At 46.3% G+C, this 23,829-nt stretch overlaps 1 protein-coding gene and 2 long non-coding RNA genes across 3 annotated transcripts in view; 1 reads left to right on the top strand and 2 right to left on the bottom strand.

Annotated features, from left to right (window-relative positions):
• Nucleotides 1–242: 242 nt before the first annotated feature.
• Nucleotides 243–23,829, bottom strand: part of CR1 (complement C3b/C4b receptor 1 (Knops blood group)) — a 50,072-nt gene continuing 26,485 nt past the window's right edge. Inside the window, exons 49-62 of the mRNA XM_054517315.1 lie at nucleotides 22,018–22,245; nucleotides 21,012–21,203; nucleotides 20,701–20,797; nucleotides 19,982–20,070; nucleotides 19,394–19,600; nucleotides 18,611–18,793; nucleotides 17,909–18,097; nucleotides 17,617–17,808; nucleotides 17,286–17,312; nucleotides 16,603–16,669; nucleotides 2,522–2,613; nucleotides 1,537–1,643; nucleotides 1,121–1,233; nucleotides 243–580 (exon numbers count right to left, since the gene is read on the bottom strand). Of these exons, the coding sequence (XP_054373290.1) occupies nucleotides 1,153–1,233; nucleotides 1,537–1,643; nucleotides 2,522–2,613; nucleotides 16,603–16,669; nucleotides 17,286–17,312; nucleotides 17,617–17,808; nucleotides 17,909–18,097; nucleotides 18,611–18,793; nucleotides 19,394–19,600; nucleotides 19,982–20,070; nucleotides 20,701–20,797; nucleotides 21,012–21,203; nucleotides 22,018–22,245 (1,751 nt within the window). The 3' untranslated portion in view covers nucleotides 243–580; nucleotides 1,121–1,152. The remainder of the gene's footprint in view (nucleotides 581–1,120; nucleotides 1,234–1,536; nucleotides 1,644–2,521; nucleotides 2,614–16,602; nucleotides 16,670–17,285; nucleotides 17,313–17,616; nucleotides 17,809–17,908; nucleotides 18,098–18,610; nucleotides 18,794–19,393; nucleotides 19,601–19,981; nucleotides 20,071–20,700; nucleotides 20,798–21,011; nucleotides 21,204–22,017; nucleotides 22,246–23,829) is intronic.
• Nucleotides 11,427–15,051, bottom strand: LOC118696340 (uncharacterized). The gene is made up of 2 exons (XR_004981645.1): nucleotides 14,542–15,051; nucleotides 11,427–13,252 (listed from the first exon to the last, which is right to left on the bottom strand). It is a non-coding gene; the product is annotated as an uncharacterized LOC118696340 (long non-coding RNA).
• Nucleotides 22,228–23,814, top strand: LOC118696339 (uncharacterized). Its single transcript, XR_004981644.2, has 2 exons — nucleotides 22,228–22,321; nucleotides 23,430–23,814. It is a non-coding gene; the product is annotated as an uncharacterized LOC118696339 (long non-coding RNA).

The following is a 23,829-nucleotide window of genomic DNA, read 5'->3' as shown; positions in this document are numbered from 1 at the left end:
GCCTGCTCCCTCCTCCCTGCCTGTGGGTATCAGCAGAGCAGCCCTGTGAGTGCTGGGCTGCCTCTGCCTGAACGTTGATCCCAGCACTCCGAGTACCAGCAGCTGCCCCTGTCCCACTCCCTGCCTGCTCGTTGTCTGTTCCCCCTGCTCCCTGCCCATTCCCTACCTTCTCCCTGCCCATTCCTTAGCATGCTCCATGGCGGTTCCCTGCCTGCTGCTCCCTGCCCAATTGCTGCCCATTCCTGGCTGCTCCCACCTCCCTTCCCACTCCTGCTCCCTGCCCACTCTCTGCCCGCTCTCGCTCCATGCTCACCTCGGATCCCAGGATGCCAGGCGTCCCTCGGGCAGCAGGCAGGACAGGAGCTGGTCACTGCTGGCTCTGCTGGGTGCAGTCCTTCACCCATGGGTGCTCCCAGGAGGTCTCGTTTCGCCATCCAGTTGCAATGATGACGTGTCAGAGCTGCAGCCCACGGTGCAGGGGAAAGTACTGGGGTTCAGGGCTTTCCTCCTTGCTTCCTTCTCCCTTGTGACATGCTGGAGTGTTGGCAGCACTGTGAACTGCTTGGGGCAGGGATTGCACCTGGAAATTATGTCGTGGGAATAGTTAAAGAAATGAAAACGACTCTTGCCCAAACTCAGCTTTTGTTTGCACAAGTGTGAGTGTGCCACAGTCTCGGTAACATCACAGAGAGATGGAGACTGCCCTCAGTGATGGGTCTGTAAAGGTTTGCAAAGGAATAACAGCGTTAGAAAGCAAGGACGGAAGGACTGGGAACTGGTTAAGGATGACTGGGAGACTGAGAGCAGAGACCAGCTCCAGAGAGAGGGTAAGGAAGTGAAAGGGAGAACACTTTTCCCTCTTAACCGTTTACTATACTATTTTTTCACCTCTCTTCTTAAAGCGCCCAGCAATGAAGATGGCAGCTCTGCCTGGAAGTGCTGAGGACACAGCCAGCCTTGAGCTTGGTCCTTCTGGCCGAGGAAGTCTCCCGATTATGCAGTGGAGTGGTAACTTTACTTTCTCATACAACAGGGGCCATTATTCCATAGCCTTTCATCATTCTGAGCTTACCCAAGTTTCAGGATGTGCTAGCAGGAGTGTTTAATCTCTGTTACTCACCGGCTGACATCTCCAGCATCAGGGTTGGTTGTTTAGCAACAATCGCTGGGCTCAGGCACCGCGCGGCCGCCGTCCCCATCGCCTGGGCTGCAGCCTGGCCTCTGCAGGGTGCTCTGGGAGACAGGGAGAGAGGGCAGGGCTGGATTTACACCCCGGACGGAATTTTGGAGGTTCGGTCGCGCAGGCCGCAGGCGCTGCGGATTTTTCGCGACGCCGTCCTTTGCGCAGGGCCGCCATTTCCAACGGCAGTGCGGCACAGGGACGGGGAGGGAAGAGCCCAACAGACTGTACGTGCCACTCCCCACTTTCTTTCCTTCTTTCCCATCTCCATCTTTCCTCCTTCCCCTCCTTTCCTGCCAGATTCCATAGGGAATTTCAGCCTCTTACTGCAGTCATCACAACCCCTCCTGACTCACTGAGCCTTCGCTGGCTGTAGCTGGCTCCCTCGGAGCATCCTTGCCTCCCGCAGTGCCAGATCCGCAGAGCAGGGCAACAACAGGAACAGCAGAGGCAACGGTGGTCCCTGCAGACAGACAGACAGGCATAAATACACACACACACATGAGAACAGTCCCAGGGAGCTGTGGAGGGGGTTCTGTATGGCCAGGAGCTGGACTAAGGCATGATGCTGGGTTGTGTGGATGATAGGTGGGTTGAGTCTGTTTTCTCGAGTGTTGGTTGCATGGACAGCTCTTTGTGGTTTTCCCCATCATGGTTGTGGGGTGGAGAAGCCCTGACTTTGTAAAGCTGGTGCTGTTTCATGGCTTTCAAGGAGGTGCCACTGGCTGCTGAATGTGTTCAGCACAAGGATGTATTTGGTTTAATACTTTTTGCCGTCGTGTTTTGGCCGCAGCGATTGTTTAACTGTGCCTAAACGCAGGGAGGGTAAGGAGACGGATATAAGAGGAGTTATTTCAATGTTAAACTCCAGCTGTAAATCTCATTACTCAGGAATTGAGGTTACTGTCAGCAGGTAAATCTGTGGGACTGGCAGGAAACAAGGCTAAGAAGGGGACATGGCATATTTCTGTAGGACAGCAGTGATTGTGTGCACAGGGGTGGCACCGTCACCGTGCGCTGTACCTGGGTAACTGCTCCGCGATCGTTTTCCGCACAGTGCTGCAAAAGGACTGGGGAAAGCTGTGATTTCTCCCTCCCTCTGACACTTGTGTGTGTGACACCGTATGAGCTGATTCATTTTCCTGTATCTGGGTTTCCCTGCTCTGGGGAGTGGGGTTTGCTCTGCCTCGGCCTTGGTGCAGCATCGTGACGCAGCGTTCGGTACCACGCCGACAAAACACACGCAGTTTTCTCGGGCGTTCTGACCGCTCGGGGACCACGGGGTTCGGGGAAGGAAGGGCAGGATTTCACATGCCCATGATATAAATTTAAAAGCATTACCTCTTCTTGTCTGCCAGTGAAGGAAGGCTCTGTGAGGGACGAGACAGCCGTGATCTCCTCCTGCTCTTGTTTTGCCGATGGTCATGTTACATCTGTGACGCAGACGAATTTTGCTGTTAGTTCCTGTCGGTGCTTTAGGGAGTGGAGCTGATGGGGGCACAAGCTTGAATATGGTTAGAAATATTCATTTCATACTGATGTTAGGGTTGAAACTACACCTGAAGGGTCAGGGGTATCAGGTGCACCTAGTGACCCCCCAAATGGTGAAGGAATTTGGAAGAGCCCCAGCACCCCTGGCCATTTTGCTGCTCGCAGAGCAGGCTCAGAGCCTGCAGCTCTGCTGCTGCTGCTGTTCATTTCCATGTTATACAAATACAGCATTGGGCTCTGTGTCAGGAGCTTTCTGATGCTGTGAGAAGCTTAGAGTCTACAAGCAAATGTTTTTCTTTTCTTATTTGGGAACATTCATTAAAATGTCTAAATGCCAAGTGTTCTACCCTCTCTCCTCTGACAAATCTCTCCCAGACCTATCCAGAAAATTCAGTGCTGCTGCGTAGGATTTTTTTAAACTTTATCATGGTGCTTTCTTACAGTTTAATATGGGTATGGCTGGGGGGAAGAGTAAGATTTAATTTGGTTAAATATCTGTAATGCTGATGTTAATGGACAGGGATGTAGGCAAGAGATAAGAGTTGTCCATATCCTCTTTATCTCTGTATTTAAACAGTCCAAGCCCAGGCTGTGAGGAAAAAAGGGAATACTCTATCCCATTCCCACCCACCCAAACAATTTCAGTGCAAAGGCAGCAGGAGAAAAGGCCAAGCTGGAATGTCACAAAATGGTTCCACCAGCACTCAGAGATGCCAGTGCCGTTTATCCTGGCACGGCTCCGAGAGCGGCACCGTGAGCTGCCTGCTGCAAGGTCATTCCCCTGAGTCATGGTCAGCAACCAGTTGGTTCAGGAACTCCCAATCTACTCCTCTTGCAACTGTGCCCATGCCTAAACCTGGAGGGCAGGCTTGAGAATTAACATTACTGCAGCAGTGGGGGCACTGAGCCCAAAACTGTAGCTCCAAAAAAAATCCAATGTCTCTGAAAGATTTTAAAATCCATATCTGTAATTTGTTTCTTTGCTAGCTCCAAAAACTTTCCACTAGTTCCTTCATCCCCTTTTCCCCCAAGACTTCCTCTGGACTGCTGGGAACCAGGAGTGACATGTATTTAAGGGCTCAAACTCTGTTCTAGGAGGAAAACCTCCGTGTACATTTGCATTTCTGTGGCTATCAGGTGGGCTCTGCAGGCTCCCCAGAGCCTGTCAAGCCAGGGGTGTCTCTCAGGTGCTTTCAGTTTCAGGTACCTCAGCTCAGGAGCTGTCTTGTCCCCTCCCAGGTTTCCCCATTATTCCCTGGTGTTCCTATTTACCCATCTCACTTGTATTTTCAGTTGTCTCAGGACAACACCAGCCATGGACATGCTCAGGGCTGTCTCAGCCTCCCAGGCAGCAGAGCAGTGGTTAATGCCTGAGAGCAAAAGAACTTATTTAGTGCCCAAAGTTCAACCTGGGGGCACGTTCTGTGGACAGAGAGGGACAGGGGAGCAGAGCCCTCCTGCTCCCAGAGCTGCCAGCCCACCTCCTGACCCTGCCCACCATGAGCCTTCGCCTTCCTCATCATCACTGCCTGGTTTCCAAAGGGACAGAACCTGGCTGCCAATCCCGATGCCAGTGACGGCTCCTCGCCTACAGGGAGGCAGATGTGATGGCTCGTCTGCTAAAAACTGAGCCAACACACTGTGATTCAGCCCTCCAGCTTTCCAAGGAAGAGCTATTTCTGAGTGAGGCTCATCTCTGCAGCTCCCCCCACAAACACTCACGGCGCTCAGGAGCCCAACAGCAGCCCCTGGGTTTGCATTCGGATCTCCAGCCCAAAAGCTTCTTAAACACCGACAGTGGCTCTTGGACACACGGTGATATTTCAGGGATGGAATGATGGAAACCCTGGGAACAGGGACAGACCAGGGGCTCATGTGCCTGGGGGAGTCAGCCAGGAGTGTTTGGTCAGTGCTTTTCTCCAGCTGTTTTGCCAGGTCCTTGTACTGCAGGCAGTGTTAAACTAAAGGCTGGCTTTCAGCTGTCTTGTTTAAAGGCAAGTTATACTTCAGTGAACATGTGGCTGGGTTTGTTTCCTTATGCTCCTCCCTGGCACAGGACATTCTTTTGTCTCTAGAATGACACAAAAGAAAAATATGGCTTCCCTTGCCATTACCTGGAGGAGCTGGAGCGGTGGTGTTGGGGGAACACCGTGTTCCTGAACTGACTGTACAAATCACAACAATCATCTCCCTGTGAGAGCATTCAAGCCCTGCAATCAGTACTTTACATTCTAAAGTGATGCTTAGGTACAGGAGTTAGGAATAGAAAATGGCCTTTCTGGTTGCAGCTGCTTGGGTGGATCATTTGTTTGAGTGGAATGAGTTTTGCAATGTGCTGCTCACTCAGGCTGTGTAGGGCTAAATTTGATGAGTTTTCTTTCCTACTGCCCTTCCCTGACCTCAGCCACGTAAGTGCAGTGCTCTTCTCGAGTTTGCCCAGTTTCACCTCACTGTTCCCTGTGAATTCTGGAATTCTCCACAGGATCCAGGGGTTCAGCAGCTCCTGTGCCCTCCAAACAGGCTCAGGGTTTGCCCAGGAACTCTCCTGACAGCAAAGCTGGAGGAGAACTGGATGACTCCAGGCAAGTCAAAGCAATTTCAGACGAGCAGGGGGGATCACAAGATGGGGAACTACAGCACTAATATCTAAGCACACCTCTAATGGTCACCACGCTAAAACAGACACTGCAGAGTGCTCTGACAGATTCCCTTTGACAGGAATTGAAATCAGCGACTCAAACCACGCAGGCCTGACTGTCCCACTGCTCAGTTAAAAGGGACACAAAGCTGCACAGGCTTTTACCCCCATCCTGTCCCAGTGTTCAGCATTCCTTGGAGTTCTGGGGGATTTCAGGCACAGAGTGTCTGGCTTTTAACTCCATTTGTATTGCAGTTGTAAGGCTGCAAGAGTAGGACTGAAGGAATAAGCTACCTTCAATTCAGGACTGTAATGTGGAGTTTTTATTGTGGCCTTAATAAAGGAAAAAAAATATCTCCCTTATGCTTCAAACTCGTGAAGGAAGTACCTGTTCTTGCTGCCCATAACAGCAGTGGCCTTTTCAGAGCCATCTCCTAGGCACAAATACCAATTTTCCTGCTCTGCCTGCCCTCAGCCCAGGCCGGTGCTCTGACACACCAAGGGCTCCACACTGAGGACTGGCTCCCAGTGCAAGTCAGAGCACATTTGTCCACAGCTGACCCACGCAGCCCCAGACCTGCACAACAAAGAGATGCAGTTGCAGGCTCCCCACGCTGAGGAGGCTTTTTTTGAAACCTTAGAAGTTCACTCATTTCCATTCCCCTTACAGGTCAGCACTTGTCCTGTCACACCCCTTGTCCTGCACCTGGCCCTGGGCTGATTCATTCCTTCACTGGGAGGATGATGCATCAAGCTCAGATTCTCAGCATGTAAAACAGGGATTATTTTCTCCAGGGGAGACCAGAGCCTGATGAACCACGAGTTTCACCCCATGATGTGAAAATGGAGGAGAAAATTTATGATGCACACTGAGATCTGTTTTGCTTTCTGTAAAAGCCCCAGAACTGCCTTTCTATAGAAGATGCAGGTTGTGAAAAATCTGGTCTGTGACATCCAGGCTTGCCTTGCTCCTGCAGACTGAAGGTCTCAGGGTAGAGAGGAAGTTCCCTTTCACAGGGAAGGCAGGGATTCCCTTTCTGTCTTTGTCTCCTATGGAATGCATAGAACAGTGTGAAGTCCCTGAAAGGCTTTGAGCTGCTCCTCTGAAAGAAGCGACAGCACTGCCACTAAAACATCTGAAAAGGAGGAAAACCACAGAATGGTATTGTACTTTCCCTACTATTATTTAGTGGAAAGTCCAGAGCACTGTGATAAAGCCAAGCACAGGTGACAGTATTTGCTGCTCTCCACACAGCAAATGTTGGAGACCAGCATTGCTTCATTTTCTTCCCTGTGAGGGCGGGGAAGGGCTGGGATGGAATTCCCAGAGCAGCCCCACCCCTGGGAGTGTCCAAGGCCAGGCAGGAGCAGCCTGGGACAGTGGGAGGTGTCCCTGCCCAGGGCAGGTGTGGCACTGGGGGAGCTCTAAGGTCCCTTCCAACCCAAACCATGCTGTGCTCCTGTTTTCCTGCCCATGTGCACGTTGCCAGCAGGGAGCTGTGGATCACAGCATCCTGAGCTGCTCCCTTCTCCTGCCCAGACACACTGGGAGCCTTGGAAAGGAGAGCACAGACAGATGTACCCTTCCCAAATGTGCACCTGCACCTTGCCAAGAAGGGCTGACACCTTCTGGGGAGCTTGTGAAGGCAACAGGACAAGCTCCAGGTAGCCTGGAGGAGAAGCAGCAGCATCTTAATTATGCTGAAGTGAAACCTGGTTTTATCAAAACTATAAATAATAAATGAGCCATTGGTCTGCATCTGCTGCATGATATTTCTGGAAAGGTTGGTCTCCTTTGCAGAGGGGAAGATGTGCAGAGGTGTTCAGTCCTGCTAAGTCTCATACTTTGACACAAGTTCCCACTTTCAGCAGCACAAAATTAAGTGACGTTTCCTCCAACTATTTTTCAAAACCCTAATGAAGATTTCTTTGTAATGCTTACTACTGAGGCAAGGAAAAACCAAAGCCAACCTCAGTGTGAGCCTGTTTCTCAGAGATGCTGCTGTGATTCTGTGATTCTGCACCTGCCTCCCCTCAGCAGCAGCTCCTGGTGCAGCTTTTCAGGAGTAAATCTCACCTGCTAATAGAGGGTGCCTCCTAAATAACTGTGCCACACGGCAGGCACTGGGGAGGGAACCTGCTTTCCACTCGTCTCTCACCCTGTTGCCCCAGATAATGGATTTAGAAATGACAGTCAATATCCAGACAAGGAATCTAGTCCAGTTACTTCCCCTTCCTCCACCCCTCTTTCTTGGAAGGACAAGCTCCTGTCTCTGAGCTTCCCCTCTGCTGCCCGGGAGTGTGCATTAGGATGGGGGCACCAGAGCAGATTTTTGGATGTGGTTACAACAGGAATACACAGAGCTGCCAAAACCCCAGGGCATCAATAAGTGAAACTGCTGCCTCCAGTTGTGCTTTGTTCCATTTCACACTGGCCTCCACTCCAGCACAGGTCAGACACTTATCCAAGGGTTGATAGCTCCTGAATTATGCATGTGTGGAGCAGCTCAGAGGCTTCTCAGCACCCCCTCTATTCCCTCTGCTTTGAGCTGTGGACACTGCAGGTTAAGTGCTCAGCCCTGCTGCAGTTCCAGGAACCATCAGCCACTCATCTTCACACTCTCCTTCCTCGACAACTTCCACTGAACCATTTCCAGTTCAATTTGTGAGCGCTCCCTTTTTGTTCTGACCCACACTCAAAGTACTTTCAATCCAATTTATCTTCATCCCGCCTGCAGAATTTAAAAGCTGTCTCACAGAAATCTGCAAGTCCTGGCTTACTTAAAGCACAGGGACTGCTGACAGAGGAAGTTCCTTCAGGACACTCACATTTCCTTTCCCTGTCACAAAAAGCACCTGATCTGTCCCGTCCTCTCTGATCAGTGAGTGACAGAAAGCCAGAACACTCTCTGTCTTGGACAGAATGAGGTTTATAGCTTGGTTTCATCTGCAGTGAAATGGAAAAAGTGTTCCTGAAGCACACAGATTTCCCACACTCGCCCCATCAGCATCGTGCTCTGCACTAGCAAGAAATAAAACCTTGATCATCACTTGCTGGGAAGAACTTGAGTGCATTCCACCTGGCTAGGGCAGGAAACAACACTCACTGCCAGGCTGGGGGTTTTCCTCACCACATATTTCATTTCTCCTACACCAGCCTCAACCATCCACAAGATGCCACAAAAAAAGCGTGTCCATAAAGTAGCTAAGCCCAAGTAACTGTCTTGCTGTCTAATAAAATTAAATAAATGAATTTTTCTCTAGGTACGGTGGAGATGAAGGATTTTCTCCCTCAGCCTGCAGCCATGCACAAGATGTGTCTTCCTCTGGAAGCTGGTTTCACATGGTGGCTTAGATTTTCCCACTTTGTATCTAGCACCATTTGAAATCAGTGTTCTAGGAGCAAGAATTACAGCGTGGGAGGAGACCAAGCACTTCAACAACATCCTCTGCTCCTCAAATCAGCCCCTTTTCCAAAGGTGCTTTCTTTGCCAGCCATCCACTTTGTAACATCACCTGATTTCTAGACACTTCTCCAACCACTGTATGCACCCTCCAGGGCCAGGGCCACACCAGCACAGCCTCCTGCTCCTGTACTTCTGCTCAATAAACAATGGATATGAGTTCAAGGTGTCCAGAGTAAAGTGATCCGCAAGTTGCATGAAAACCAACGTGCTATTCCTTGTACCTGACAGGCAGAGTATGTTTGATACCCACAAACTAGGATCAACCTTGAATTTACTGCCTCAGAGCAAAAGGATTTCCACCTTCTGCTTGGGGGCTCCATCACCACAGGATTCTCATTTCATAGCTCTGCAAACACAGAAATTCCCCCCGACAATTTGACCTCAGCAGTCAGACACAGAAGCGCCTTCAGCAGTGCCAGACTGGCTTGGGTTGGAAGGGACCTTAAAGATCATCCTGTTCCAATCTCCTGCCATGGGCATCATGAAGATGCCACACAGCACACACAGAACCCACTCCCTTTTCCAGAACCACTTTTCAGCACACACAGAACCCACTCCTTTTTCCAGAACCACTTTTCAGCACACACAGAACCCACTCCTTTTCCCAGAATCACTTTTCAGCACACACAGAACCCACTCCCTTTTCCAGAATCACTTTCCAGCACACACAGAACCCACTCCCTTTTCCAGAATCACTTTTCAGCACACACAGAACCCACTCCTTTTTCCAGAATCATTTTCCAGTTTGCTGCTGGTCCCTCCCAGCAATATTTCACTTCTCCAGCCCTGCATCCCAACCTAGAATGAAGCTGAACTCTTTTTTTGCCCTCCCTGCTGCCCAGCGTGTTCCCAGACATGGAAAAGCTGATCCCTGTGTGGATGAAGGTTTGATCAGAGCACTGAGTAGTCATCTCTAAAGAATGCATAGCTGTCATCTCCAAGAGGATCCTTCTCTGAGCCAGGAAAACGTCTCTTACACAGGCTGACCGATTTCTCTTGGTGTTCAGAGTCTCAGTTTTTGTCTAGCACCATTTGAAATCGGTTATGATGTAGGGGGAAAAGCAACAGTAATGGGAAACTTCCTTCCCTCACCCCCCAGGTCACAAACAAACACCATCCTGAGCACCACCTGGCCTCCCCAACACCACTGGCTCGCTGTTCTGTGACCTGGAGTTCCCCCCACAGGCTGAGCATCCTGCACACAAGAGGACAGTCAGCATCCCCTCAAGTGAGGATGGGATGCTTCCAGACAGAGAGAAGCATCTCCTCAAACATAACTCAGCTTCTTCAACTCAAGCGAGCCAGGGCCTGGGTGTGACAACACAGCCACCCACCCTCCTGACCACTTCTACTCCATGTGCTGTTTGTTTGCCTTAACCTGTTCTTTACACAGATTTTTTTTTTTTTTCCTTCTGAATAAAATTGTGTGCTCTATGCTCCTGGGCTCTGTCTCAGGTAGAGAGATCACCTTGCTCCCTGCTGGACAACACCTAAGTGCTGCAAGTCTCTTCATTTCAGCCCCCAGCTCCATTTTCACCACCCTTAGAAGTATTCAGATTCAGAGAATCAGAATGGTTTGGCTTGGAAGGGACCTTAAAATCATCCAGCTCCAACCCCTGCTACGGGCAGGGCTTAATTTCTACTGATTTTAAGTGTGACACTGAAAACCCACCAACCACAGTCACTCCACATTATTTAACCCTAACCCACATAACTCTGGACCTGTTTTGTTACTCCCACTGCCTCTGTCGCCAGTAGATGGCAACAACTCATTTTTATTCCATGCAGCTTTCCCTTAGCAGAGTTCACGTCCCTTTAATTATCAGTTCCAGACTCCAAAAGGAAATAATTCATGCAGCACTGAGTTGTAGAAAAACAGCACAGGACTCATGACAATTAGACCCAATTAATTTGTAGTGTATAAGTCAGATTCACAGAATCACAGAGCAGAATCCCACAACGGTCTGGGTTGGAAGGGAGATTAAAGATCATCCCATTCCCAGAAACTCTGCTTATCCCCTCAGTGCTCACTGCAATCCCAAACTCCACAGTGTGAAGCTGTGCAGTCTGGCATCATTTCCACACCAACTCACTGTGAGTATCTCAACCACAAACTGCAGAGAAAGACAGCACATGAAGTTATTTTTTCTATTCCACCCTCTGAAAGGCTTCACTCTGTCAGGAGCTGACTCCACAGCAGTTCAGTACATTTCAAGTGTGAACCTCACACAATTCCTCAATCCACTCTCCTTCACAGGTCACCTAAACCCACCAGAGCTGTATTCCCCAAGGATTGCATTTGTCACACTCTGGACAAAAGGGCCAAAACACCTTCTGGGCTTTGCCTCAAGTGTTCCACCAGAAGAGCCCAAATTTCCTCTTCTCCATCAACTTTTCACCGATTTTTTCTCAGGAGTCAACACCGTAAAATTTTGGAGGTTCTGGGAAATTCTCTGCAATTCTAAAAGGAAATCCCAAAAGGTGCTCAGCAAATCAAAGCCCATCCCCTACACTACCACTGAGTAATTCTGTGTACAAACTGCGAACTTCAATCTCAGCAGTTTCCACCTGATATTTGGGACATGAAAAATCATCTGGATAACAATGGGAGAAGAGCTGCTCAGCACAATGATGAATGAAAGACAAACACTTACTGCTAAATAATTTAACATTTTTATTTGGAATATTACAAATCATGGCTAATCTTTACATCCAGAAAGAAGAGCAAAAACAACAGCCACTTTTTACAGTGATTTAACTTCCAAATTAAGAACATTCCAGTGTATTTCAGCACATTGCAGATGCCACACAAAGCAAGCTGAGCTCCTGACCAGCACCACACTCAGTCCCAGTCACACATCCCAGTGTTTACAAACAACTCTCAAGCTGAGCTATCAGCCAGGCCACGAACAGCAAATCCTTCTGCAGAGCCAAAGCCCCTTTCTAACAACCACAGCCTATTATGAGCTCCAACAATACAACTGCTGGGATTGTCCCAAAAAGCCCTATAAAGCCCCAAACAGTTCTGTGCCACTCCAACAATCTGTTTATGACAGGGAGAGCAGTGCCAAGCAGCCACAGACAAGCCAGAGCACTTTCAATGCATCTGAAGCGAGGCTATTTGGGTTTTCTGTGAAAATTAGAAGCTTTCTGGATGCTGATAGTGAGATTCAAGGAGCTAAAACCTGTTCTAGTTAAGATATGGGGTTTGCTGAGGAATTAGAAGTAGCAGTGACTCTAAACTAATGGCAAACACAGTGGTGGGGGTTCCTGGAGTGAGAATCTGGACTAAAACATTTGCTGAACAAGCACCAAGCAGCAAACAAGAGACCGCCACATCTACCAGCACTCACAGAACTGAACTGGTTCGGTTTTCCTTTAACACGAAAAGCGAGCGACAGGGAAAAGCTTCTGCTTCTAAACAGGAATCTGATGCTAAATCCAGCTTTTCAGAGCTTGATTTAACATCCCAGTCTGCAGCCAGAGGTTAGAAATGTGGAATATGTGACTTCAAGTAAAAAAGCAAGGAAAGTGGATCACACAGCACCTGTTTCTACCCCTGAAAGCAAGAGAAGATCTCCAGACCTGACACCAGGGCTCACTAAAATTGAGCACCCTAAGAACTTCCACTGTGCCCATGACAGGACACAGCCACCACTGAGCTCTCAGCAGCTCCTTTAATTAGGGATCTCCTGTCAACAGGCAGGGGATGCCTTTGCTACAGAATCCTTCAGTTTTCAGGTCCAACAAATCCACTGCAGTCTTTGGGAGATTAAAGCAAAGAATCATAAATTTATATATAGCTATTTTCCTTCTTAAAAGCAAAGGAAAAGCTGTAAAACTCTGATTTCAAGGCACACTTTTTAATTCATTATATATACAGCAACCAACTTCGACAGACAAAGAGGTAGAGTATATAAGATCTTAACTGTGATAGTTTCCAAAAGACATTGCCTCCAATGGCACCAGACTCTTCAGGGAACGAGCAACAACACAAAGGAAACAACAGAACCATTCACACCACCTCTGCTGCAAAGAGGGATGGGAAGGACAGCCAGGTTTGAGCGAGCAGAGCTCTACAGGACAGAGGAGAATATTGGACATCTTGTGTAAGCCAAGAGGTGGCACTGAAGGCAGCAGGCACTGGGACAGGGACATTGCAGCACTCCCACAGGCTCTGGCATGCTACAGGTATTGCCCTCCCCCAGCTGACGTGCACAGAAGGACAGGGAGGGCCCAGGAGGCAAAGCAGGATCTGTGGTAGCTATAATGCACACACACTTCTTATCCTATCAAGCATCTCCTCCTCCAGTTCACCAGCACAAGGAACTCAAGGGCAGCCACTCAGTGCAAGGGAACCAATCCTTGTCCAGCTCTGCCAGGGACATCCCAGTGCCCAGACCCTCCCACCCCAGCAAGGGCAGTCATGGTTTACACATCTTATATTCGGCAGAACTGGGAGTGCTGTCACGTTTCCTACAAACAAAAAAACAAGTCAGATCAGAGGGTTTCACATTGCAAGAGGTTTTACATTTACACTGAAAGCACATCCTTAGTTTTGGCATTAAAGCTGCAGGTAAAGTCACAAACTGGGTCATTCTTTAGCCTCTCTTTACCAACTGCCGGACTCAGGAGATTTTAGCTTCATTCAGCTACTGAACTGTCAGCAATGACCCAAGGAGCAGCACAGCCTTTGATCCAAAGGGATCATTCCAAGTGATGACTGGTATTACCAAAAACTAACACCAGAGCAGTTACAGGATTCCCATAACTCCACCAGGTGCACCCTGGAACTCATTTTAATTACAGTGTGCTTAGTATTTTTTTTCTAACCAAAAATGAAATATTTGTTCGTGTGGATTTTGACTCTGCAGTCCACTACCAGCAACTTTACAATACTTAAATACACAAGAATTAAAATTCACAATGATATTCTTAAATATGTCCCAAGTTCTTGAATAACTCCTGTTCTGCTTTAACAAAAAACCCACCCCATACCAAAGCTCAGTGCTATTACTCCAAGTCTCTAAGGAGTTCCTTATTCCATAAGAAAACCTCCAGAATTACCAGTGTCTTGACACACCAGACCAGTAATTTCTCTTATCATGTGTAAAGGTAAGATTGGAATGAAGAATTCTATTCTATCTCCTGATACATTTTTTTTTTCTCTCCAAAAATAAGCCAAATTAACCCAAAAAGCAGATCCTATCTTAATTAGAAACATCTTTCTTCAGAGTGAAGGTAATATTCCTTAATCTATACATTATTTTGGAATAAACTCCAAGCTTAATATTCATATAAAAACTCACCAAAAATACTGAAAATTCACCCGTTCTTTACAAGTCAATAAAATCAAGACTATGCACATGAAAAGACCTTTGCATTAAGCAGGAATAAGAGAACCCATCACCACCTCAGAATCTGTGCAATGGAGAAAAGCAGCAAAAAAAAAAAAAAAAAAAGAAGATGCTGATTTTAAAAAATATTTGTAGTTCCAGATCTGTTGAGATTGCAACGACAAAATACTGGCAAGGAGAAGTCAAACTGAGCTGTCCTGTCTGCAGTGTTCAGCTCAAACAAGGCAGGAAGAACCAGATTTTGGAAGAGCCCATTTGACCCTACACAAGTGCAGGAGGAACCCCAAAATTCATCACAGGCATCTCATTGGAGTGAGGTTAAAATACAGGAGAGGACATCAGCTTCAAAGCAACTGAATTTTGATTCTTTTCAGGGCCACAGAACTCTGGGTTTGAAAAAGAAATCACCTTTTCATAAGAAGGTTTCAAAAGATCCTTGTTAGACCCTTCATTTATTCTTTTCTAGAAAGCAAAAATGCAGATGAATCAGTAATGGTGAGAGATGTGAGCTGGTTTTCTCTGAAGGGATGCACAACTACCTTTAGAGTTTTAGTGCCCAAAGGTGGTTCCAGCTTCTAATTACAGGGAATTAAACTATTAGCTAAGAAAAGTAACTCACCACTGGGACGGGTGCAGACATTCTTCTGAGTATTGTAGGCAATGTGCTACTCATTCTTCAAACACAACACCAAGAAAATGTGATTTACAATCATTGGAAGCTCTTACTGACACTGCTAAATGATAGATCTCTACATATTATATCCTGTTCTCCCCAAATGAGTGAAAAGTCAAGAGATTCTTTCCTACAGGAAGCCAAGGTTCCCAGCTAGATGGATTCCACACTCCTGAAATTCCAAGCAAACCACAATAAAAAAGACACTTAAGCTGCATTGCAAAAAGTCCAAATGAAGTGGAAAGTTATACCTTTTCATTAATTCATTTGTGCAGTTTCTTCCATCTCAGCTGGGACATTAGTTTTTAAAATACAAATGTCCTTGCAACTCTCATCAACTGTGTACGAGCTGAACAGCAGAAAGGGAGAAAGGTCTAATTGAATGTCCCATCCAAGGGCATTTCACACACAAAGAAACAGAGGCCAGGAAAGATCTGCTGTCACTTGGAGGCTACAAACTGCAAGGATCAGGGGCTGGAAGCACAACAACAAAGGCTCAGCTGCATCAGGAACTCAGAACACTAAACAGGGAGATGGAGGCTTTCATAAAAGGAGATTAGATCAGGGTTTTCAGACAAGAAAGAGCTTTAACAGTCAGATGTTCAGAGAGGAAGATGAAGGGAAGCACTAGGCACAATAAGGCTTTTCATGCTGTCAGGTATTCAGGGATGTCACAGAGTTTAATTTTTGATGATGCTGCTTTAGATCCCTCCTGCTTTCTACGCCCTGAGAAGTCTCTCCACGGGTGAAGGCAGCAAGTGCTGCCCTGAACTGCAAGAGCTCTCCTCTGGCCCATCCAGGCTGCAGAATATCCAAGTACTGAATAAAAGCAGTGGCTCAAAAGCACCAAATTGCTCAGAGCACACTCTGGCCCTTGGATTGATACTCCACTGTCTATTTTTAAGGCTGAAACCTCACTGGATAAAAACCCCCTCCAGGGCTCTCCCAAGTCCTCTGCATGGACCTCATTACAAATATGAACCACAGGAGTATTCCCTCTGGTTTGCTTCATTTAAAGCATTCCTTCCTTTGTGTCATGTACTGCAGATAAATCCCAACAGGTTCTGGAAAAAGACAACACTGATGAGATGCTCACCCTGACATTCCATGTGTACCACCTAACCTGCCCTGGACCAGCAGCGTTTTGCATTCTACAAAATATTTCTCTGACAAAAAGTTTTTTCCCAGAAGATAAAATCAGACATCACAGCAAAAAGCAATGCACAAAGAGGAACTTAAATCTCCTGCCTCTCCACGAAAAAACACACATAAACCCCAGTTGTTTTGAAGATAAACTTTAAAACACCCTACATGTCTCATTAAAAACAGAACACTAATTGCTCGTGCACAAATCTAGTATTTTACAGTTGATTTTGCAAGTCTTCAACATAGGGACACCAACATTGGGGCTGAAGGAGGAGAATAAAAACCTGAAAACCTTCTGGCAGCACGAGCCCATACAACCAAGACTCCCCCTGGCTTTAGGAGATAAACTGATATGTTTGAAGCAGATGGACAAAATACTTTCCTTGGCAAACACAAGCTTGAGAACAGGGTTTTTCCTTCCTTGAAATTAGTGCAAGTGTTAATTAGCAGCCTAGCTGAACAGCAGATTCAAAACCAAAGACAAATTCATGGTTAGGCTTTAGCTCCCATCAGCTGCTGGGAGGAGCTCACACAAAATCAGACATTTGAAAAAGAAAGGGCACACAAAGCTCAAGAAACTTAAACATCAGCACAGCTTTGGCTCAGTCATTTGGAAACTTGCAGGATTAAAAAAAAGGAAGCTTACTCACCCATTCTGTGAGAAGAATTTCTTGTAGATCCAGAAGGCTGCCAGGAGCACCACAACTACCACAATCACTTTAGGAAGAAGTGAAAAAAAAAAAGCACCTTAGAGTAATAAAGATCATCTCCAGCTCACAAAAAAGCATGGAAAATTTTGCAGAAATAGCCTTGTTTTCATCTACAGGTCTATCCCACCTCTACCCCCCTAAAAAAAACCCACAACCCAGCTTATTTATGGAATGAGCCATGTAAATTAAATATTTGATTCTTCAAGATAGTTCAGCTCAGAACCAGTGACCACCAAGATGGCAAAACTCCACCGGCTCAGAAACTAAAACAGGAATGACAGGGCCCCAGTGTTACTTTCTACAAGTTTGTGCAAATCTGGTTAAGGAAGGCCAGGACAGAGGATGAACTGAACACTTCTGTTCACTGGCAGAGTTATTTACTCACAGTGAATATTTACTCGTTGGAAACTGCCTTTGAAATGTGACCTCACCACATGAGAAAATACACATTTCACACTAAATTAAACTGTAATAGCTAAGTCATCTTTCTTTGAATCATGCAGCTTTAACCAGAACTCCAAAATCACTCTGCTGCAGTCCTAGGTGATTGGAATAAAAAATGGACTTTCACATAAAAAATATAATTTGTATCGTATTTTTTTAAGGTTTTAGAAAATACTTACCACAGATGATGGCTATGATATATCCACCTGAAAACAGAAGGAATCAGCATCACAAGAGGAACACAGATGCTTCTTGCTCAAATATTATTATAAAAATATTCACAGAGCTATTTCAAGTCAAGTACTTCTATCAACACAATCTTTGAGGCAGACTAATTTAAATAATAATATTTAACTTAGAATATGAATATTTTAATTCATTTTAACAAACCCTATTTTTCCCCATTAAAATAAAGAAGGCAGCTGCATTAAATCATTTCTCCTGAGTACAAAAGGACTGTTTCCTGAGCTGTATTTTCATCCTAGTGGAGATTTTGCAGCCTGTACTTACTGAGCTGGCAGGTTGGCACTGCAGGCACCCACTGGTTGTTTCCAACGTACTGAATCCGAGCCTCCCCATTCAAGGTGTAGCCCGTGTAACATTCAATGGTAATGAAATCCCCCACAGAGTAGGAAGATTTTTCTCCATCTACCACTCTCCCGTGATTTATGACTGGTGTGGAACCAGAACCTTCAGATTCACCTGGAAAGAAAAGGTGGGAGAAAAAAAAAAAAAAAAAGTATTACTAGATCAGATATTTACAACTTGTCAGTCTGCTCCCGATTTTAGCAATTTTACTCACAGGAACACTGCTGTAAAGCACCCCAGGAACTCTGTCCTTGGCAGGTCACTGTCATCTCTGCAGAGCCATCAGGGAAGGAGCAGCCACCGTTGCACCTGATCTGCACTGACTCTCCTTTTGTATAGGCAGGTTTGTCTGGAATCAGGGCCCCGTTGGGGATCTTCGGGGCAGGACACACATCTGGAGTAACTAATACAGGAATTTAAAACAAGGTTAGTGAGAATAAAGCTTATTTCATTACTCAGTAACTCATTCCACAAACACAAGTTGCCTTCATGTAAGAAAAATAGCTCAGCACATGTCGGAAGTTTAACTTCACCCCAATTTAAAGTGCAAATATTCCCCTTAGAAAACTTAAACATCACTGTAGACATTCATTAGGGTAATACAATCCTGTGACATGGCAGCTCAGAAATCCTTACTGGTTCATTATTTCTCTGAGCTCTAGAATCATTTCTAGAAAGCAGGAGCTGAAGAGCTGCATAAAAAAAACCACACACAAAGATTTCAACTACTCCAGAAGGATACTACAGCTTTCCTCACTGTGCACACTCCTAATTCCCTGTATCAAATATTTTTTCCTGTATTCCACATCTTTTCTCCTGCCTTCACCCATGAAATCACTACAACACCAGGATGCTCTATTTTAGCTAAAACACTTTCAACACACAAGAGAAAAGGGAATATTACAGAAAGTCTTACTTTTCTCACAGGTTGGTTGTGGAGGAACCCAGGTGTTACTTTCTTCACAGGTAATTACCTGTGCTCCAACCATGAAATAGCCTTGATTACACTCAAACACAACTGAGTCCTTGTATCTGTAGGGAAATCCAAATCCAGATATTTTTCTCCCATTTTCAACTCTGGGGTCTCCACATTTGACCACTGAAAGAGGCAAAACATTTGTTAACACAAACATGCGTTAATAAACGAAAACAAAGCTTGGACACATCTGTTAACACAAACATTTGTTACCAATGAAAACAAAGCTTGGAAACATCTGTTAACACAAACATTGCACCAAACACAACATCCTTTTCCCTACATGCCAATTTCCACAAGTTGTTTTGGAGAAGCTTTGTAGAAACATTGATTCCTGCACTTCCCTAGTGGCTGTGTTTTTAGGAACAGGATTCTTCCTTAGCTTTTTACAAGTCCTATCCAGCCCCCACATCTTTGCCCTTGACACAATTTTTCTGCAGGATTTGTGGTCTTCCAGTTCCTTCACTTTGGCCTTGTCACTTCTACCAACAAGACACTCAAAATACAGGTATTTTTCCAAGCTTTAACTTAAATTTTAGCAATATTCTATTCATAATCCATCCATATCCACCATGCTGATGTAATCTCCACTGGAACCGTACCAAACTTTGTACCACAGCATTTGTTCCTCCTTTCCTAGAGGCAAAGTCCACTCCCCCCACCCCACTTCCAAGGAAAGGGTCAGACACTGTAAAAAAAAAAAAAAAGAAAAATCCCAACAACCTCGACACTCTGGAGGTGGCCCACTCCAAACTCCGTTTGAGTGTGCATCAGATGCGCAGTGAATGGTGTCTGAGCCAATGAGGGAGAAGGGATCACTGCCCTCGGGGACACCCAGGCACCTGTAGGTCACTGAGGTCTGGTACACGTAGCTGTCTCTCTCCTCGTACTCCCCGTTGGCTATTTTGGGAGGTGGCTCACAAGGAATTACTGTAAATCAAGCACAAAAACTGGTCAGATTGGTTTTGCTGTGTTAGCTGGTTCATCTCAAAGGGCAAGCCTTGGTTTTCCAGTCATTTCACTGAAAACCTGACACAGCCACTCGAAGTCAAGCTACAGAACCTCAGCTTCAACAAGAGGTTGGTTTTAAGATGAGATAATAAAATGAGATAATATGATTTTAATAGGAGACAATTACCACCAAAACTGACATTTTTCAGTGGTCAATCATCAGGCATAACCCAAGTAGAAATAAAAAAAAATCCCTGCTTTCCCATCATTTTTTATACTGGAAAGTTGGTGGCACAGCTGTTTGTAAATAAACTACCCCCCCTCTGAACAGAAAATCAAACATAGCAGTAATTTACTTACTTTCACAGTAAGGCAGAGCTCCACTCCAGTCAACACCTCCACTCATGGAGATTTCACAGGTAATCTCTCCCTTACCCCGTAATCGGTATCTAAACAGGTAAAAATTTTGAAGAAGTGAAATTTAAATTTCTCATTTCTCCAACAAGCACAAAAAAATTGGTTCTTATCAATAATTCTGTTCCGTGATTACAGGGACATAACACAACAAGGTTTTGTTGCAATGAGAACAGAATCTTGCTTATTTTGCTGACAGTCTCACTTTGAAAACAAAACAGAAACAACAGAGAAATCACTAAGGAACTGTGGAAGTCTTACAATTTTTAGAAATATCCTCCAATATTAAAGTCCTAAAATTACTGATACTCAAGGAAAAGGAAAAAACCCTCCTTAGTGTTGTTGACTTAATTATTCAATAATGAAGGATGATGAATATATATCTACCCCCTCTGCCACAGGAGCATTAAAAGAAGTCACCAGAGGTAACACTGCAGTTTTGCAGAATCTCACTAAAGAACTTCAGGTTGATGCAAAGAGTAATTAAATCAGAGAATCAAATTAAATTAAATCAAATCAAATTAAATTTTGCTGTAATTTTATTTGCTACAGGTAGAATTCAAACTTCAGGTCAGAACTGGAACAGAAAATTTGGGTTTATTTCAAATCTGGTGTAAACATAAAAAAAAAAAAAAAGAAAATATTAACTTCACCAAAACACTTACCCTTCATTACAATGAAATGTCAATTTTGAACCAAATGCAAGATCTCCTGGATCATAATAACCATTTTCCAAGGATCCTGGGTATTTACATTGTCTCGCTGGGGGAAGGCGGCGGGGGGGGGAAAAAAAGAAAAGAAAAAATTCTACATTTTTGTAGTTACATACAAAGACAAAATCTTTGGCACTTATTGCTCTTACCCACACCAGCGTTTTCCAAGCTTTATTTAAAATATGGCAAAACCCTAATTCCCACTTGCAAAGCAACTGGAACTGTTAAATGTCAGTGGGAAAAAAAGGGGTACAAAAACTCACCTTTACAGAACACGCTTGTTTGTGACCACTGCAAGTCATCACCACACGTCCAGGTCAGTGACTTCCCTGGGACCCTTATGTATCCTGGCCGGCAGACGAAGGTGATTTTGGTTCCAGGTGGAAAATCCTGGATGTCCCTGGAGTTCTCATCGAGCTCTGCATTCTGCTGCCGCTCTGGCTTGGGACACGAGCCTGGGAGAGGAGGGAAAAAACAACACATCACCTTAGGGACAAGAAGAGAAACACACTGAGGTGTAACAGCACAGGAGACAGAATCACTCCAGAGCTCTTAAGGATATATTTAAGTCGTTCCAAATTTTTTAATTTGCGTTTTAACTGTGTGCAGCGTCCAGCTCTACTCATGTATATGGCACGTTACTCACTGTTTCCTTAAGTTCTTTAGTCATTCTACCCAGACAATGCATTTCCTTCCAGATCCTATTTTCAGATTCTTGTCTGTTTGCCTTTATTTTGTAGTTAAACACCCGACTTCACTCACTGTACACCCATTTCGTTTGCTGCACGAAAAACAAACACGCCAGCCGCACTCACAGAGCTCATTGTCCTTTCTTAAGGAAAACGGAAAGCGGGTCTGAGGGACAGAAAGCCGAGTTTAGAACCGGCTCCAAGGCCAGGCTGGAGGGAGGCTCAGCGGCAGGTGTCCCTGCCCAGGGCAGGGTGGAACGGGATGCGCTTTGAGGTCTCTCCCCACCCGAACAATGTCACAATTCTCTCGATTCAAACCCGCCCAAACCCTCGCGGCTGCACCACCGCCCTTAGAGCCATTTCCTTCCTTCCTGCCAGCCTCGCCCTCCCCATCCCGATCCCGATCCCAATCTCAATCCCGATCCCGACCCCGATCCCGTTCCTGACCCCGATCCGGATCCCGATCGCTCCTCCCAGCCGCGGCCCCGAAGGCTCCGCGCCGCGCCTGCCGCTCCGAGCGCCCCTTCCCCACCGGCACCGCCCGCTCAGCGGAGCAAGGAGCGAGCGGCCGCTGTCTCACCCTGAGCCCGGGCTCCGCCGAGCTGCCACAGCACCAGCACGGACAGCAGCAGCGGCGGCAGCACCGAGAGCCATTCCATTCCCGCAGCAGGGCCGCAGCGGCGGCCGCTCCGCTCCCTCCCGGCGCCGCCGGAGACGCAGCGCAGGGCCGGGTGCGCATGCGCGGCCCGCCCCGTCCGGCCCGCCCTCAGCGCGGCGCCGCCATGGCCGGGCCCGCCCGCCGGGGCCCCTCACGCCGGGGCGGCGCCGTGGGGACAGCTCGGGCCGCTGTTCGGTCGGGGATCGCTGATAAGCCACGGACCGAGGTCTGCGTGCCGGTGTTACACACAGGGCTGCAGGGTAGGGCGGTTTCCAGGCACAGCCGCTGTGTTGTGATGAGTTAATTGCTACGCTAATGACGCAGTCCCGGCTCGGTTCAACGCATGCTCGGGGAAGGCTCTGATTGAAGCGAATGTGTGATTTTTAGCAGGGTAATAATCGCTGTTCAGCTGAAGAATACTTCCGCCTTGAGTATTTTGCCAAATACATACATCAGCATCTTGATTTACTTCATCCTTAAAGATAGTTCATTCGGGGATGCCCTTGACTAGGATGCTCCTGCCTGCTCCTTTTTTATGGATTGAAAGTATACAAAGATCTTCCACCAAAGAATGCCCTGACTTAAAGTAATCTTGGAATATGTGGACATAGTCCTCATTTTACAACACCCTCAGCGTATTACAGCCCTGGGTGCGAGGAGATTGAATCCTTTCCTGGGCAGCCCAAGGAAAGAGGGGAAAAAATTAAAGTGTGTTTAGATGCCACATTGGAACACCAACAGTGATAAATTAAAAATAACAGCCAGCTCAGGATGTACATTCCTGTGCAGTGCTGCTCGCCTTTGGAAGTTAAATTTGAAGTTAAATCCCGTGTGTGGTGGAGCAGCATTAAAATAGAACAGCCCAAAAAAGTTTAAAAAAACCAAAACAGAAAAGACTTAAAGTTCTGGGTAGGTGTAAAAGAAGACACAGAATTGTCATCACAAGCTTTTATTAGGTTAAGCATTGGTAGAGGAACACTGCACATAAGCGTTGCTGGAAGGAAATAAAGATGTAAATACAGCTGTAATTAAGACATTAATTAACCCATGGTTACTCCCACATTTGTTCAGGTATATTTTGGTGGGCATAGGGAGACAGGGAATGGGGGATATGGCCAGTGCATTATTGATTGTTTCTTCCCACCAAGGCTTGGGGTTATCCAGTTTTTTGGGGACAAAGGAAATACTCTTCATCAGGAGCAGTGCACAGAATTCCCTCAGAGGCAGCACCTGCACTGTGTGCAGTCTGAGCCTCATCAGATCCTTACAGTAACTGCTGAGAGCAGAAGAGCATTGCAGATTTACAGTAAAATGTCCTTTTTTTTTTGCCACAGAATTCCAGTATCCGTGTGAGCGGCGCTTCCTCGCTGCAGGGAACGAGCTGGGTGCCTGGCTAGCAGCAGCAGGGATGAGATATCTTTCCAGCCTAGGAAAGAGATGATATCCTGGTTTTGAAATCAGGATTTCCTGGCTTTGTACTGGTGTGTAGAGATTCCATCGCCACCCGGAGAGAGAGGAGAGAATTTCTAGGAAATGCTTTGTTTCAAAGAAATTACACAAAATTGATATTGTTTCCATGCCCCACTTTGTAGGTGAAGTGCTGTTAACATTGAAAATTCACTGCTGGCTCCAACAGATCCACCATAGAAAACAGATTCACTTGTAAGTAAAAACACCATTTTAGTCAGTATGAATGCAATAAAAAACCCCAGGAACCAAGTTCAGTGTCCTTTT

The sequence above is a fragment of the Molothrus ater genome, chromosome 25, assembly GCF_012460135.2.
Source record: "Molothrus ater isolate BHLD 08-10-18 breed brown headed cowbird chromosome 25, BPBGC_Mater_1.1, whole genome shotgun sequence".
In the NCBI taxonomy this organism is placed as follows: Eukaryota; Metazoa; Chordata; class Aves; order Passeriformes; family Icteridae; genus Molothrus; species Molothrus ater.
Note: the sequence above shows the minus strand (reverse complement) of the source record. Positions and strands in the feature narration are given on the sequence as shown.